We start from the raw sequence: 15,655 nt of genomic DNA, 5'->3' as shown, positions 1-15,655 counted from the left end.
AGTCATCTCTAGAAAAAAACCAACTTGCGAACAAATGCATGAACTCGTCCGATGAGTTAGCCAATAGACCTGGTACTCTACCAACTACTGGAAAAAGTCAGATACTGTCGGAAGACAGTCATCCAGCAATCCGGTTACAATTAAAGAATTCATCTGCTACAAGCAGCAATGCGCCTAACCATATAGAAGACAAAAAGCCAGCTAACCCCATTTACCTGCATGATCTATTAGATGACCACAGAACCCATACTGAACACCAGCTTTTTGATGACAATAAAAAAAAAATTGATCAAGGAGCACATCCCATATTTGGTATCTCTGCCAAGTCTCCTGTTGGGAAAGAAGATAGCCATGTTGTCAGTAGTCAATTGCCTGATAATGGCCATATCAACGATGCAGAAATAGAGTGTCCCGTAAAAAACGAGGACCAATCGACGAAAAAATACACTGAAATCACGTCTCAAATGCCAAAACAACAGGAAAAAAATTCAGCTGTTCATTACACGCCAATCTCAGATCACAATTGCCCAAGCAAAAAGAATGAAGGAAAAAAAAATCCAGAATTGCAAAATTCAGACAACATCGCCAATTCCTCTGATTATTCAAGTAGTGAAGATGATAGCGAGGAACAAAGTGCGACTTTCAAAAAAAGTTACACTGGTTTGCATTCAAATCTAACTGCGCACACTCAAGAAAAGAGACGAAAAAATTATAAAGGTGCGTTTTCCTCGTTGGATCCACCGGGACCCTTCGGGCGCTTGAAGAAAACGAAGAACACAATAAACCAAACAGACCAGAACACTGAATAAAAATAGACAAGATCCCGTTGGCCTAGACTTGAGGCTTGTTCGCCTGTAAATATACCTTTCCCAAGAACCTCGCTGAATGCAGTGCATTGCGTATTTTGAAAAATCGTCGGTTATTGTTTTGGCTCAAGGGCATGAATAAGACTTCAAATACAAATTTTCTGGATATAAACCATTCAAATACCATCTAGAAGCCTTGTGATTGAATATTTATCAATATATTGGAACAAATATAAAAGTGTTTTAGAAAGCTCACTTCATGGTGAGGTGAATCATGAAATGTTAAACTTTGAGGAGTTCAAAAAACTGATGAACATTGTGGACAATATAAAAGATAAAATAACTGAGTTAGATCTATCCACAATGTTTCGTGCAAGTAATTATATTATTGTCAAAAATGATCCATCTGTTCAAGCCATTCGAGGAGTATTGGTGATTCCTATGATTCTCAAACAGAAGACACTACCCGTTTATAGACCACTTATTCTGAAAACAACTGGAAAGCCTTATTATAAACTACCCGATATTATTGCATTGGTATATTTGAATAACCGTTATCAGATATTCAACATAAACAACGAATGTATTTTCTCACAAAATGTGTATCTCTGTTCAGCTGATACGTATGCTGAAAACCTTGGAGAAAAAATACAAATAGAAAAGTTTTTAAATAATGAAGAGCATATGTTGGAAGTGTCAATTGTAAATTATAACCAAAACTATTCTGTAGGAATGCACGGAATTTACGTAAAATCTGGTACAGTATATCTAAGCGTTCTTAATACAAATGGTGTTACAAGTACAGTAAATCATACGTGCAAAACCAATGAGTTTATAAGCTTTGAAGACTTTGATACAATAATAATTGAAGGTTCGGTAATATCAGGATCGTGTACATTGTCGAAGTCATTTGGACAAAAAAATGTGGATGATCTTGAAACGGTTCCTATTTTATCAAGAAAAACTCGTAACATTAGTGTCCAAAAAACTTACAATAAAGTATCCAGACCCAATTCTATAACAGAACTAGAAACTATGTTTGATCAACAAATACAACAAATGAATGCTGATACAGATAGTTGCAATCAAAATAATGCTAAACATATTGAATCAGTTTATGACTCAATTGAATCTTTAATCAAATGTTTTGCGTGGACATTTGGTGCATTCTTTAGCCTCTATACAGGTATATTGGTGGTTGTAACTACGTACATGGAACAAAGTTTTAAAAAGCTAAAAAAAGCTATCAATTCCAGGCCTAATGTCATGTAAAAAATTATAATATAATATCACACTACACTTATAAGACATTAATTTGTCTGTTAAGTGTCATCCGGAATGCCGATAATTTGTTTCTAGAAAAACATAATGTTACTGAAAACATAAGTGTGCTATTCATATTATCGTTGTGTAAATCTGATGCAATCCCTAATAATACAGATCTTGTTCATAGTGCCTCGAAAAAATAAACTCAAAATATAATAAACACATTCAGTGAATAGGAATTATTTTTTGTTATATTTAGGCCTTTTTTTCTTACATCTCTATATAGAAATATTTTATAACGTATTTTACAACAATACTAATTAACTATAATATTAATGTATTTGCAGTTGCAACTTTTCCTTATCAGGTAATATATAAGATGATAAGTAGTTATTGCATCCCGGAACTCACTTTATTTAGAGAATAAATATGCATTCACTATTCTCATAGTTTTTTCACTATTATCGGCGGAGTTCTTTTTGTTGTCAATATTAACTTCGTCTTCAGGTGAAGGTGAGACAAATGAAGTTGAAGGAGAGAATGAAATGTTGTTGCTTTCGGTTGATGTTGTCGAGGTTTATCGACTGTTCATATTCTTACTCTTTTTAGCACCTCATTTTTTGAAGGTCTGATTTTATTCTCAAGCAGAAATATAGTACATAAACCTATAGAAAGAAACAGAAATATAATGAACAGATTTGAAAAGCAAGACAACGATATTTGTATTGTCTACAGACTTTTCTATCCGTTGGTCTATTCCTCAGACTATTTCAGGTGGTTAGCGTGTCATTTATTAAGAGCCATTTGCTGTAGCTCCTACATATAGTGTTTGGTTGGCTTTAACTATTAACAATAGGTTGTAACATACTAGTTTCATAGTACATGCATTTTTTCGCGATGCCAATAGGACTTGCTTTTTTATGGTCAAACAGCTAGTTGATATCAGAGAACTTTCTAGATAATGTTTTTACAAAACCAATATGTACAATTAATTGACTCAAAGTTTATTGTGTGTTGTTTTATGTATTCTGATATTTTGTCATCTTTGTAGATATATGACAGCTTCGGTGTATACTCGAAGATTTTATATGTACGATTAGAGATATACTGTGAGGATTTGAATTTATCGCAACTAGACACGGAACTCTCTGTGACTTTTTCAAAACACTTTTGATATATCTACAAGATACTATGATAGATTGAAACAGTGTTTATCAGTTGCTGTCTTTATGGAATTATATCTCAACTCATTCAATCAATTATCATTCCATGATACCTAGAATCATGCATCACTTCTATAAATCTGTTTTTGTTTGTTGGTGGATTGTCTAAGCCTTGCTTGTGTTCATTATGCAAAAAGGGACATTACATTTTACCTAGGTGTAGAACCAATACTTAAGTTTTTTCTGTAGCAAATCTTAACTATATTAGGATCATGAATATCTGAATGCCGGATTCCTGCAAATTCTGTGCAGATCAACGCTATCTATATATCACTTGTAGACTAATTGTCATGAAATCCACAGTTTGAAATTCAAGCGTGAATACTCCGTCAAAGCATATAATGTAATGTCTGATTGATGGCTCATTCTATTCCATGTAGAAGTCTTCAAGTCTACAGTTCTCAATTTTCGTATTGAGAGAAAGATGATATGAACTTTTTTTTTGTAAGTCACTTAAGACCTTCACAACTATATTTCCATTTCTTCGCCTATAGATTGGTATTTTCACAGCTATCGCAGACTAGTTCAGAAGAGAATGCGGACACATATAAATTATGCTATACGCCGTAGATTTATATGTGAATGGTTTCTTTGGCAGAATCAATATGTACTTAATGCCGTCGTGTTCTATTTTAGAATAGTATCGAGGATTATAACTATAACTATCTGCATATCCCGTCATCAAAAATTAAAATATTTAACCGAGATTGCAAATTTTTTGTCAATACTCAGGAACTTTTATAACATAAAATAATAGACAACAGGCACGTATAAGAACATTCTCGAGCTATTTATGTAGAAATTTCGATAAGATGAAGTCGAGTCAGAGCATGCTTCAATATCACCGTTTTAATACCCCATCACTAGCAATGGTAATAGTGGTTATATTTAGGTACAGATACTAAAATTATTATTGATAATTTGAAAATCATTTTACGTTAAGATGTGTATAATTAGAGTACTTATATATCTAGTGCTATTACAAAATTTAGTGTTAGCACACTTTCATATACCAGATGCTGATATTTATCTAGAATGGGTGGGCACTGTGTCATACATAGATCAAAGATTAGCGCTCCCATTTATATGGGCAATACCTAAACATGAAGAATTTAAAATAGAATATAATTGTAACAATGAAACTACTACAGTACATCCAGATGATGGGTTGATAAGCGCTTATACAAAAAACATGGATATGGGTTTTGACATAGATGTATTCGAGCAATTATGCAAAGTGGATAGTCATTTTTGCTCAAGTTTGAATAATAAACCACATATAAGATCAAGGTGGCCGACATTTTGGGGTGGTGTTTTGACTGTTTCACCTGCAGTTGATGTTGTGTTGGGAAGTCATTCATCGATTTCGGAAGAAATTAAATATACAGATAGTGTAAAAGCACAAAAAGAGTTAGAAAAAAAGATAGGTGATTTATCAAATAAAGAGTTTAATCAAATCAAAGTAATAAGAGATGCCATCGAGTTAAAAAAGAAGCAGATTGACCTTGATTGTCAGAAGATTGATAATCAACAAAAAGAGATCAATAAAAAAAGGGATGAGATAATGGATCAAAAAGAGAAAACAAATGTACAAAAGGGTAACAAATCACAACTGCAAGTGATAGAGTCAGAAATAAAAGCGTTAGATGAACAACAGAAGGAGGTTGATAAACTAAAGCAAAATGTTGATTTACAACAGAAGGAGATAGAGTTACAAAAGGAGATTTTGTCGAATCTAAACAATCGCAATGTAGTGATAGAAAAATACAATAATTTATATGTGAAGCTCGAGAAGGTAGATCCAAAACTTTTGGAGTTTACTAACGAAATGTGCAACTATAGTACTAAAATGTTATCTAGAAGCCTTGCGATTGAATATTTATCAATATATTGGAACAAATATAAAAGTGTTTTAGAAAGCTCACTTCATGGTGAGGTGAATCATGAAATGTTAAACTTTGAGGAGTTCAAAAAACTGATGAACATTGTGGACAATATAAAAGATAAAATAACTGAGTTAGATCTATCCACAATGTTTCGTGCAAGTAATTATATTATTGTCAAAAATGATCCATCTGTTCAAGCCATTCGAGGAGTATTGGTGATTCCTATGATTCTCAAACAGAAGACACTACCCGTTTATAGACCACTTATTCTGAAAACAACTGGAAAGCCTTATTATAAACTACCCGATATTATTGCATTGGTATATTTGAATAACCGTTATCAGATATTCAACATAAACAACGAATGTATTTTCTCACAAAATGTGTATCTCTGTTCAGCTGATACGTATGCTGAAAACCTTGGAGAAAAAATACAAATAGAAAAGTTTTTAAATAATGAAGAGCATATGTTGGAAGTGTCAATTGTAAATTATAACCAAAACTATTCTGTAGGAATGCACGGAATTTACGTAAAATCTGGTACAGTATATCTAAGCGTTCTTAATACAAATGGTGTTACAAGTACAGTAAATCATACGTGCAAAACCAATGAGTTTATAAGCTTTGAAGACTTTGATACAATAATAATTGAAGGTTCGGTAATATCAGGATCGTATACATTGTCGAAGTCATTTGGACAAAAAAATGTGGATGATCTTGAAACGGTTCCTATTTTATCAAGAAAAACTCGTAACATTAGTGTCCAAAAAACTTACAATAAAGTATCCAGACCCAATTCTATAACAGAACTAGAAACTATGTTTGATCAACAAATACAACAAATGAATGCTGATATAGATAGTTGCAATCAAAATAATACTAAACATATTGAATCAGTTTATGACTCAATTGAATCTTTAATCAAATGTTTTGCGTGGACATTTGGTGCATTCTTTAGCCTCTATACAGGTATATTGGTGGTTGTAACTACGTACATGGAACAAAGTTTTAAAAAGCTAAAAAAAGCTATCAATTCCAGGCCTAATGTCATGTAAAAAATTATAATATAATATCACACTACACTTATAAGACATTAATTTGTCTGTTAAGTGTCATCCGGAATGCCGATAATTTGTTTCTAGAAAAACATAATGTTACTGAAAACATAAGTGTGCTATTCATATTATCGTTGTGTAAATCTGATGCAATCCCTAATAATACAGATCTTGTTCATAGTGCCTCGAAAAAATAAACTCAAAATATAATAAACACATTCAGTGAATAGGAATTATTTTTTGTTATATTTAGGCCTTTTTTTCTTACATCTCTATATAGAAATATTTTATAACGTATTTTACAACAATACTAATTAACTATAATATTAATGTATTTGCAGTTGCAACTTTTCCTTATCAGGTAATATATAAGATGATAAGTAGTTATTGCATCCCGGAACTCACTTTATTTAGAGAATAAATATGCATTCACTATTCTCATAGTTTTTTCACTATTATCGGCGGAGTTCTTTTTGTTGTCAATATTAACTTCGTCTTCAGGTGAAGGTGAGACAAATGAAGTTGAAGGAGAGAATGAAATGTTGTTGCTTTCGGTTGATGTTGTCGAGGTTTATCGACTGTTCATATTCTTACTCTTTTTAGCACCTCATTTTTTGAAGGTCTGATTTTATTCTCAAGCAGAAATATAGTACATAAACCTATAGAAAGAAACAGAAATATAATGAACAGATTTGAAAAGCAAGACAACGATATTTGTATTGTCTACAGACTTTTCTATCCGTTGGTCTATTCCTCAGACTATTTCAGGTGGTTAGCGTGTCATTTATTAAGCCATTTGCTGTAGCTCCTACATATAGTGTTTGGTTAGCTTTAACTATTAACAATAGGTTGTAACATACTAGTTTCATAGTACATGCATTTTTTCGCGATGCTAATAGGACTTGCTTTTTTATGGTCAAACAGCTAGTTGATATCAGAGAACTTTCTAGATAATGTTTTTACAAAACCAATATGTACAATTAATTGACTCAAAGTTTATTGTGTGTTGTTTTATGTATTCTGATATTTTGTCATCTTTGTAGATATATGACAGCTTCGGTGTATACTCGAAGATTTTATATGTACGATTAGAGATATACTGTGAGGATTTGAATTTATCGCAACTAGACACGGAACTCTCTGTGACTTTTTCAAAACACTTTTGATATATCTACAAGATACTATGATAGATTGAAACAGTGTTTATCAGTTGCTGTCTTTATGGAATTATATCTCAACTCATTCAATCAATTATCATTCCATGATACCTAGAATCATGCATCACTTCTATAAATCTGTTTTTGTTTGAAGGCGGGAAGTTCTGAATGGATTTAGGAACAAGGTTATTGTTGAAAAGATTAAGATCAGAAAGATGCACAAAAAATGCTAAGATGATTAGAACGCCACAACATCTGTATATTAATATTAAAGAAATAGAGATGTTAGGAAGTGATAAGAGAAAAGTTTGAAATGCATTAGGAAGTGCTGAGAAAGTCAGCAGAACAAGAACGGATGGAAGAAAGATAGAGGGGCAAGTTAGAGTATTTTATGAATGAGTCGGGAGACGGTTGATGTGGTGCACGAAAGTGGTGATATAACTATGAGATGCGAAGGATCGTTGAAGGGGAGAGAAGTAAGCTGGAGATTAATGGTGAGAACGCCAATAGGAGTAAAAGATGTATTTAACAGGGAGAAGTCGGTTGGGGGTGATAGAGGAGTTGAATTGGTAGTGGAAAGTTCGAAGAACCATGGGAAGATAGCAAGTTTAAAAACATATGTACTGGGAGCAGGATGAAAAGTTAGAGAAGTATGTGAAAAGTGAATTGCGCGTCCAACAGATATGAACAATAGAGGATGTGGCTAGGTGCTAGTGGGCAAGGTCTACAATTGATATGGAGATGTGGAAAGAGTAGTGGATAGACTATATAGAATATAGGACAAAAGAAAGTTAGAAGGACACGGAATAGCATGCTGAGAATATAACATGGTATTTGATTTTTTCGATTGCACTATGGATCTCAGGACAGCAGGTTGCAATATTGATAAGGGGGTAATAAGACTAATAGTAAATATAATGTGCCATATTGAAGAGAAAATAAGACATAATAAAAAGAAAGAGGCCGTCCAACGAAACAATGGTCATTGTACTTAGAAGACTGCAAAAATAGACCAAACTAAAAAAAGAATAGAGGTAAGATAGTTTGGAGCAAAAAACTAAAATTTCTAGTTAGAACCAAATCTTGGGCCAGAAAATTAAATCAGTAATTATAAAGAGATGGATTACGTTGACTGGAAAAAATTTATGGATGTAATGAGGTGGTGGCAAAACTTTAGGGACTCAGAATTGGACGTTCTGGTTAAGATAAAAAAGTTACAACAGATAAGGAGCGAAGAAAAAGACGAAGATAATATATGCATGTTAAACCGAAATATAAACTATTGGATTAAGAGTCTAAAACATTCGGGAAACGGATTATCTCAGAAAAGTCGAGACAGTTCATCTCAGGAAAGTACAAGCTAGCATTTTTTTAATAATAAGCCTGATAGTGGCAAATATTCGATAGTATAGAGTTGTGATATGAAACCTCTAATTAGATACCATATAATAATTCTAGAGAGCGTACTGAAAAATGCAGATATTGGAGGGAAGTCAAAATTTTTTAAAGAAGCAAAGGAGGTTTGCAATGGATGTTAAAAGAGGAGAACGATGAATGGAAAGACATGGCTTGGAACGGAGAATGGATCAAACCTGTATTGATAGGAACAATAGAAAAAAAGGATAGGACATAGTAACTATTACAAAAATAAAAGGATTAAATCGATATAGAAGCACAATCTTGGAAACAAGAGGACAGAATTTTTCTAGGAGTTAACTTTATTGGATTCGAAAAAAATGTTAAAATAGAAAAGTTGTATTGTGAAATTAATTTTATTAAGAATATATGGTGACCGAGGCTCCAAAAAACGGTGCTAGTAATGGAAATAATAGCAAACGTATGAGTAATTGAAGCAGGATTAATAGTGGGGTAGAAGAAGGGACGAGCTAGTGTGGGAAAATGGTGAAAGAAACATATTAGGTGTGGTTTGGGAACTTGCAGAGGCAAGTGAATTATCATACAAAGGAGGAAGACCAGAAGGAATATTATCCATGTAAGAAGAAAAGAGAAATGAAAACAGTGAGCATAGGAATAATAAGAATAATAATAAACTGACTTTGACATCAAATCGTTTAGAGAATTTTATAATCTTGTATTGGTATCAGCGATGTCATGTGTGGTGAGAACGGGAGAAGTGAAGGAGAGGACGAATGCAGAGAGCAACAAGGGTTTGTTCGAATGCACCGGTAAATGTCTGCGATTGTGCGCATGAGTTTGGATTTTTCGTTAATTTGAAAGGTGCATGTTATAGAGTTTTTGTAGAGAGGTGCATGAGAGGATATTTAGCATCTAGCAGCAACTGTGCAAGATGGTTTATGTGGACAGGAGTGATTGGATGCACCTAATGCATTTAAGTTTTTGATAGGTTCATTAGTAGTCCACCGCTAGAGAGAGATTGAAGGGGTTTTGTTTGGTGACAAAAGGAGCACTCTAGGTCTGGCTAGAGGAGTTTTTGGGACATGTTGTTGGAGAGAGTCAAGATGCCAGACGAAGAGATTGAAGACAGAATTGTTGAGAATATGATTAAGAAATGATTGACAGGTATTGGAGTCATAACCATAAAGTATAGTTTTCCTCCTTGTTCTGAATTTCCTTTCAGTCTAAGTTCAAGCGTGACGGTTACATAAAATGTTAGCATGTTCTGCTGGCGACGCGTACAAATGTCGCCTAAATCCGCTTGAGCCAACAACAAACTAGATCATATGACGCATATACGTAAAACCGGGGCATCTTCAAAGAAACCATAGTTTTTCAACTCCTGAAACGAAATACCGAATTAATATGCTTAGGACTGACCTCTTTAGCGCATTCATGCCTCTCATTTTGCAGTTTCCACACTTCGAACTGCTCATATTTTTAAATGCATATATTGCCCATTGTATCTGAGAGACGTAAATGTACGAGACATTATCTGAATGATGCGAAGTGAGCAAGTCGCTAAGAAAAAGTCAGGTAGTCCTCCTGCTATGTTCGAACGCTACAACAAAATCTTAGAAGCACCTTATCCTTTCATCTAATAGACCATGTTAAAAAAATACCAATAGTTTTGTTTCCGCTTGTTATGTGTTTTATCCGCGATAGAATTTTATAAAATCACACACTGAATGCCGCCTTAAAAGCCCATAATCCGGTTTCGTGGCGTGCTTTTTCATATTCAGAGCGCTCTATCCTCACCTTTGAGTGTGTTCTTATTTTTGTGTCTTGGGCATCTTCCCCTCTTCACCAGTCTTACCCAGCCATTTTCATCGTCTAGCTTAAACCTCATTCAAACGACGTGTCAAATTTTCCAGCATTCAAAGAATTCGCCGAGGCGCAATGGAAGATAAAGAGGGATCTCCTGTGGAATGTCGACGCGTGTCGTATAACAATAAATTCTGTGCATGCGTAACAGCAAAAAAACGTGTGGACAGTTTTTAAAACTTCTTGTCGGCACAGCTCTCTTCCAAAGTTGGCCCATCTTCACTTACAAATGCTTTCTCCCAAAAATAGAAGATAGCTAGTTCCACTAAGCTTCTCGAATTCCCCTCGCGCCGTAACCGCATCTAACATCTACGTAACGGCTGCTTCGTGTCACCAATGTCGTCAAGACGTCGGCCCATTAAATTCAGATCGTTCAAACCTTGCTTGGTTTTAGCTTCTTGGTATCTCGTAATTTTTGTAAAACCATCTTTTCAAAATCTGCGTCAGATAAAACGGTTTCTGAATTATATGCCTGGGTCTTGTCTTCTGAACACTCGTTTCTTGGCAGACTATCTTCGGGACCCCCCTTCTTGCTCGCTGTATCTATGCTATTTTCGCTACTCGTAGAACCTGGTTTTAACACTGCACTGATAAACTCTGAATCGCCCTGCGATGCGGCCCTAGTCAACGCCGAAACCGCATCTCGAGCATCTGCCAACCTAGAAAAAGACACGATCCCTGAGCCACCTTTTTTAGACACCACAGCAATATTGACACGCCCGTATGAACTAAGTCGGGCACTAAGATCATCAGCCGTATAGACTATACTTTTCTTCCATTTGAGAACTACTGTATAATCGCCATTGCCAGCAGCCTTCGCTTGATAAATTTTTGAGTAAGCTTCAACCTGCTTCTGATTATGAGCAACCATAATCTGCGCGCTCTCTCGGCGCAGCATAGAAGCACGGTCAAACTTATTCGCCCGTTTCGCCGCCCTCTCTTCGTTCGCGAGGCTCTCCCGGTTGAACAAATCATTACGCATCCGACGTATGTGTTCGTCCGTCTCGCGATCGCGCTCTTCCCTTAGCAACTTCGCACGTATGCCACTATCGTAAATATCTCTAAGCTTCTTGTCCAGTAATATTTCACTGGCCCTCTTAAGAACTTGGAACTTTTGGGCTAAAGAAATGAAAACCAGTTAGAATGACAAAAGCAATATTTACTCTAACCGCCATATAGGTAAGATTCGCCAAACAGGGCAAGAAAACAACGGCGCAATACCTAACAGTAAACTAACTGCTTGTCAAAAAAGCGAAAAGGATAACACTCAAAGTTCATCTCGTTGAGAAGGAAAAATTGAGGCGAAGGCCGGCAGCAACGTACTAGCACATGGGTCACCAGCATTACGGTCCGGGTGATGCCTGCGGGCTAGCATACGATAAGCTCTAGAAATCTCGTCTACAGTCGCCGACGCGGGAACAGAGAGGATGGCATACCAATCGTGACTATGGATTTCGTCATGCATTATTCCACTATCCAAAGATTGTCTCTTACATGTGGATAAAACCAAATATTGGCAAAACGCGAAAAAGATCCATTTGTCAATGCAAAAAAATTTTTTTTGACCCAAAATACTAACGATATCTCTATATCTCTCCTATACAACGCGCGCAACAAATGCATTGTATTTCTTCCCCCAAATATGTCCTCACATACGATAAACGCCCCCGCGGTAATCAACGCTTTTTTATCTGAAGTATCGCGAAACGTAAGGTTTTCAAAAAAGCAGGCTTCTGTATCGTGTGCATAGAGAGTTTCTTTTGTGTTGAAAAAATAACACTGCTCTTCTGCAAAGTGGCCCGTATATTCTCTATCGCTCCATAAGGCATTCGTATGTCAAAAAAAATCGGCCACACACAATGCATGTACAGGGGTAGAAAAGACGCAAAACGCGGGCTACATGCCATGTGCCAAATTGTGTGTGCAACACAAACTTGTTACAATGAGGTTGTTTTTGCTCGGTCGTGCATATGCATTCACACGCAGAAAACACTACAAGACGTCTTCTAAAGAAGCGAGGCTTACACGCCCGCGCTTAGATGTATCATTTAAGCTTTCATCATCCTTGCTGATTTTTAAGTTTTCGAGCTTGACCTTCAACGCCTCTGCTTCTTCAATTTGATCCAAACTCTCTAAAGCTGCAATCTTAGCGCTTAGTGACTTTACGGTGAGAAGTTCGTCTTTTTCAACCGCCAGGTCGTAGCACTTGAAAGCTTCATCAACCTGTCCGAGTTTGAACAATAGATTACCTTTCTCGATATAGAGCGACCCCATTGCTGGGTTGAGTTTGATGGCTGTATCATGACATGCGAGCGCTTCACCATAATTTTCTTGTTCTTTCAAGATGCTGCTTTTGAGTAAGTAACTACCCGTATGCTTGTTGTTAAGTGAAATTGCGGCATTCAGGTCCTCAAGTGCTTCAGAAAAACAATTTTTGCTGTAGAGCATAGATGCACGAATAAAGTGATACAAATAAGAAGACCGGGTTTTTGACAAGGACTCCACGATTTCTAGGGCCTCGTCGAATTTCTTATCCTGAACGAGGGCCGCTGCATAAGCAATAAGTGCAGCCTCATGATGCGGATTGATTTCTAGAGTTTTCTTCAAATCTTCAACTGCTTCACCGGTTTGCTTGTATAAGAGCCTTACCAGGCCACGAATATAATAAGCGTCGTCGAAATTAGGAATTATGGTGAGGGCGTCATCAATTAGTGCAAGAAGTTGTTCATTGTGACCTAATTTACGAAGTAACTTGAACAAGCATACATAGGCATTACGAAATAGATGATCAATTTTTATGGCTTTTTCGAAAGAACTAATCGCTTCATTGTACATAGCCTTTCCTTGAAGAGCCTGACCTTTGAGATAGTAGGCTTGAGCATTATTTGAATCTCTAACGATAATGTCATCTAGGCAGTTGATAGAGTCGTTGTACTTACCTAGCCGCCCCAAGATAGCAGCTTTAGATATAAGTGCCTTGGTCGATGTAGGGTCTACATTCAAGGCATTATCATAGTAGCGCAATGCCTCAGCATCGTGATGACATGTCGCTAAGACATTTCCCATGTAAACCATCGCGTTAACACAATTCGAACTACGGCGGAGTGCTTCCTTCAAAAACTTAGTTGCTATCTCGTTCATCTTACACATATAAAACAGATTACCTATTTCCGCGTAAGCCTCCGGCCTTGTCGGATTGAGTCTAATACAATCGATATAGACCTCTTTTGCTGCCTCCACTCGATTCATTTCTAATAACAGAGACGCTTTTTGAATGAATGAATCATAAAACGCCGGATCGTATTGAATGGATAAATCCACTTCTTTAAGAGACTCTTCTAGCCGGTTTAACCTGCGCAATACCAAAGACAGGCGGTAATGGGCTGGCGCATATGACTCCGATATTTCAATAGCATTACGCTGATATCTCTCTGCACCCTCAAAATCTTTCATATAGCTCAAAACCCACCCTTTATTGCTTTGCCCAGCCGGGTGATCCGGCTTCAAAGCAATTTGCGAATCGGCAGAATGCAACGCTTGGTCAATTTCGCCCATCTCCAGAAATGCTAACGTTCGGATTCCTTCAACTCTGTGCAACCTGTCGATTTGCTCTTCTGTACGTTTAGAGGGATCTATATTGCTGATCTCGTCAGATACCTTTCTGATAATGGCCAGAGCCCGAGCCGGTTTGTGCTGCTTCACGTAAAGCAAGGCTACAACTTCTGGATATTCTTGTACTAATGTATGCTCTAAATCTTCTCTCGAGACAAACGGTTTGGTCTCTTGGCTAGAATTTTCCCTATAACTATCAACCATATGGATTAATTCAGCAAGTGAAGTTTCTCTGGCCTTTTCGAAGCCATCTGGATTGGCTTTCGTCTGCCTATTTGAACTTGTACAGAAGGGACGGGTTTTTACTAAAAGGCTATCTAATTTCGGATTGCCGAGAAAAAAGCGATCGCCTCTAAATAACCCTCGCCCTATTGGGAGACAACACCTCAGAGTAGGCAAATCGTTCTTTCGGTTTCCTAAATCACTGCAAAAAAGTGAGTTGTTGCGACTGTTTGAAGCGTAAATTGGGTTTCACCTCACATGTATCATGCTTATGCGTGCACATATATATACGCATTGTACGCATGCATTTCCCATATTTCCTCACTATAAAAAAGTGTCTGGTGAAAGTAGGAGGCAGCTTTGATCGTATAAAAATATGTTTACATACTATTTAGAGTTCGATACAACCTTGGATGAACGAATTCGGCAAGCGTAAACTTTACTTATAATGTTATTTGCTAGCCGAGCACTGTGTTAGTCATCACCGCATTTGTCATTTCATCGCAAAAGTGTGACGTCTTCCAAAGAACAGTCACAGCTCTCAAAGAGTGGATTTTTTATCCATTTTGAGGCACTATAAGAGACTACTATTGTATATATAGTATTTGTTAGGATGAAAGACGTACACATAGAAACCGGGAGTAGGCGGTGATTTTGAAGCAAAATAGATAATTTTGAAAATGCACAAATGAAACAGTTGGGTGTAAAGCTGCCTAAAATTCAAAAAGTGTATAGAATATCTCTGACTATTGTGAGTTTATGCCTTCTACTTATTGTTTGAAGGAGCTGGTTTCAAAGGAACAAATCGATGAAGTTATAAACTATGATATTGATAAGGTGGTCGTTCTTCGGTTCGGTACGACAACGGACCTTTCCACACTAGTACTCGACAGTATGGTACGATAATTATCTTCGCGAAACAAGTGAAAAAAAAAATTAACGAATTATACGCAGTTTGCTAAATGTAAACGCAAACTTGAAAAATTGGCTTCGTTTTATACGGTAGAACTCGACTGTTCTCCTGAATATTGCGAATACTTTGAGATCACCAATATACCAGCTACCGTGTTTATGTTCAATCGTGTTCACATGAAAGTGAATTACGGATGTACACCAGATTATGGAAAATTTATTGGATGCTTCCAAGACAAACAGGATATCATCAATTTAATTGAAACCATTTATCGT

At 36.3% G+C, this 15,655-nt stretch overlaps 3 protein-coding genes across 4 annotated transcripts; 1 reads left to right on the top strand and 2 right to left on the bottom strand.

The window, feature by feature from the left end:
* Window positions 1-4,256: 4,256 nt before the first annotated feature.
* On the top strand, window positions 4,257-5,985 carry LOC126325814 (uncharacterized). Its single transcript, XM_049995294.1, has 2 exons — window positions 4,257-5,835; window positions 5,972-5,985. The coding sequence occupies exons 1-2, from the start codon at window positions 4,488-4,490 to the stop codon at window positions 5,983-5,985; spliced, it is 1,362 nt and encodes a 453-aa protein (XP_049851251.1). The 5' UTR covers window positions 4,257-4,487.
* A 4,458-nt stretch (window positions 5,986-10,443) lies between these two features.
* Window positions 10,444-12,007, bottom strand: LOC126325860 (uncharacterized). Its single transcript, XM_049995361.1, has 2 exons — window positions 11,957-12,007; window positions 10,444-11,752 (listed from the first exon to the last, which is right to left on the bottom strand). The coding sequence occupies exon 2, from the start codon at window positions 11,613-11,615 to the stop codon at window positions 11,007-11,009; it is 609 nt and encodes a 202-aa protein (XP_049851318.1). The 5' UTR covers window positions 11,616-11,752; window positions 11,957-12,007; the 3' UTR covers window positions 10,444-11,006.
* Window positions 12,008-12,286: 279 nt separating this feature from the next.
* On the bottom strand, window positions 12,287-15,392 carry LOC126325859 (UDP-N-acetylglucosamine--peptide N-acetylglucosaminyltransferase 110 kDa subunit-like). 2 transcript variants are annotated; one of them, XM_049995360.1, is made up of 4 exons: window positions 15,338-15,392; window positions 15,094-15,253; window positions 14,856-14,925; window positions 12,287-14,669 (listed from the first exon to the last, which is right to left on the bottom strand). In XM_049995360.1, the coding sequence occupies exons 2-4, from the start codon at window positions 15,095-15,097 to the stop codon at window positions 12,626-12,628; spliced, it is 2,118 nt and encodes a 705-aa protein (XP_049851317.1). In that variant the 5' UTR covers window positions 15,098-15,253; window positions 15,338-15,392; the 3' UTR covers window positions 12,287-12,625. The 2 variants fall into 2 exon arrangements, with proteins under 2 accessions (XP_049851317.1, XP_049851316.1); XM_049995359.1 differs by having other exon boundaries at window positions 15,094-15,180; window positions 15,338-15,386.
* Between the last annotated feature and the right edge of the window lie 263 nt (window positions 15,393-15,655).

This window comes from Schistocerca gregaria, unplaced genomic scaffold, assembly GCF_023897955.1.
Source record: "Schistocerca gregaria isolate iqSchGreg1 unplaced genomic scaffold, iqSchGreg1.2 ptg000946l, whole genome shotgun sequence".
Taxonomy (NCBI): domain Eukaryota; kingdom Metazoa; phylum Arthropoda; class Insecta; order Orthoptera; family Acrididae; genus Schistocerca; species Schistocerca gregaria.
The sequence above is the reverse complement of the archived record's forward strand: the minus strand, read 5'-3'. Positions and strand labels throughout refer to the sequence as shown.

What these genes read in the sequence shown, in the direction of transcription:
- LOC126325814 (XM_049995294.1), top strand. Translation starts at nt 4,488, where the DNA reads ATGGATATGGGTTTTGACATAGATGTATTCGAGCAATTATGCAAAGTG.
- LOC126325860 (XM_049995361.1), bottom strand. Translation starts at nt 11,615, where the DNA reads ATGCGTAATGATTTGTTCAACCGGGAGAGCCTCGCGAACGAAGAGAGG.
- LOC126325859 (XM_049995360.1), bottom strand. An exon ending in GTTGTATCGAACTCTAAATA is followed by an intron (nt 14,670 to 14,855) that starts GTATGTAAACAT and finishes ACTTTTTTGCAG; the next exon opens with TGATTTAGGAAACCGAAAGA.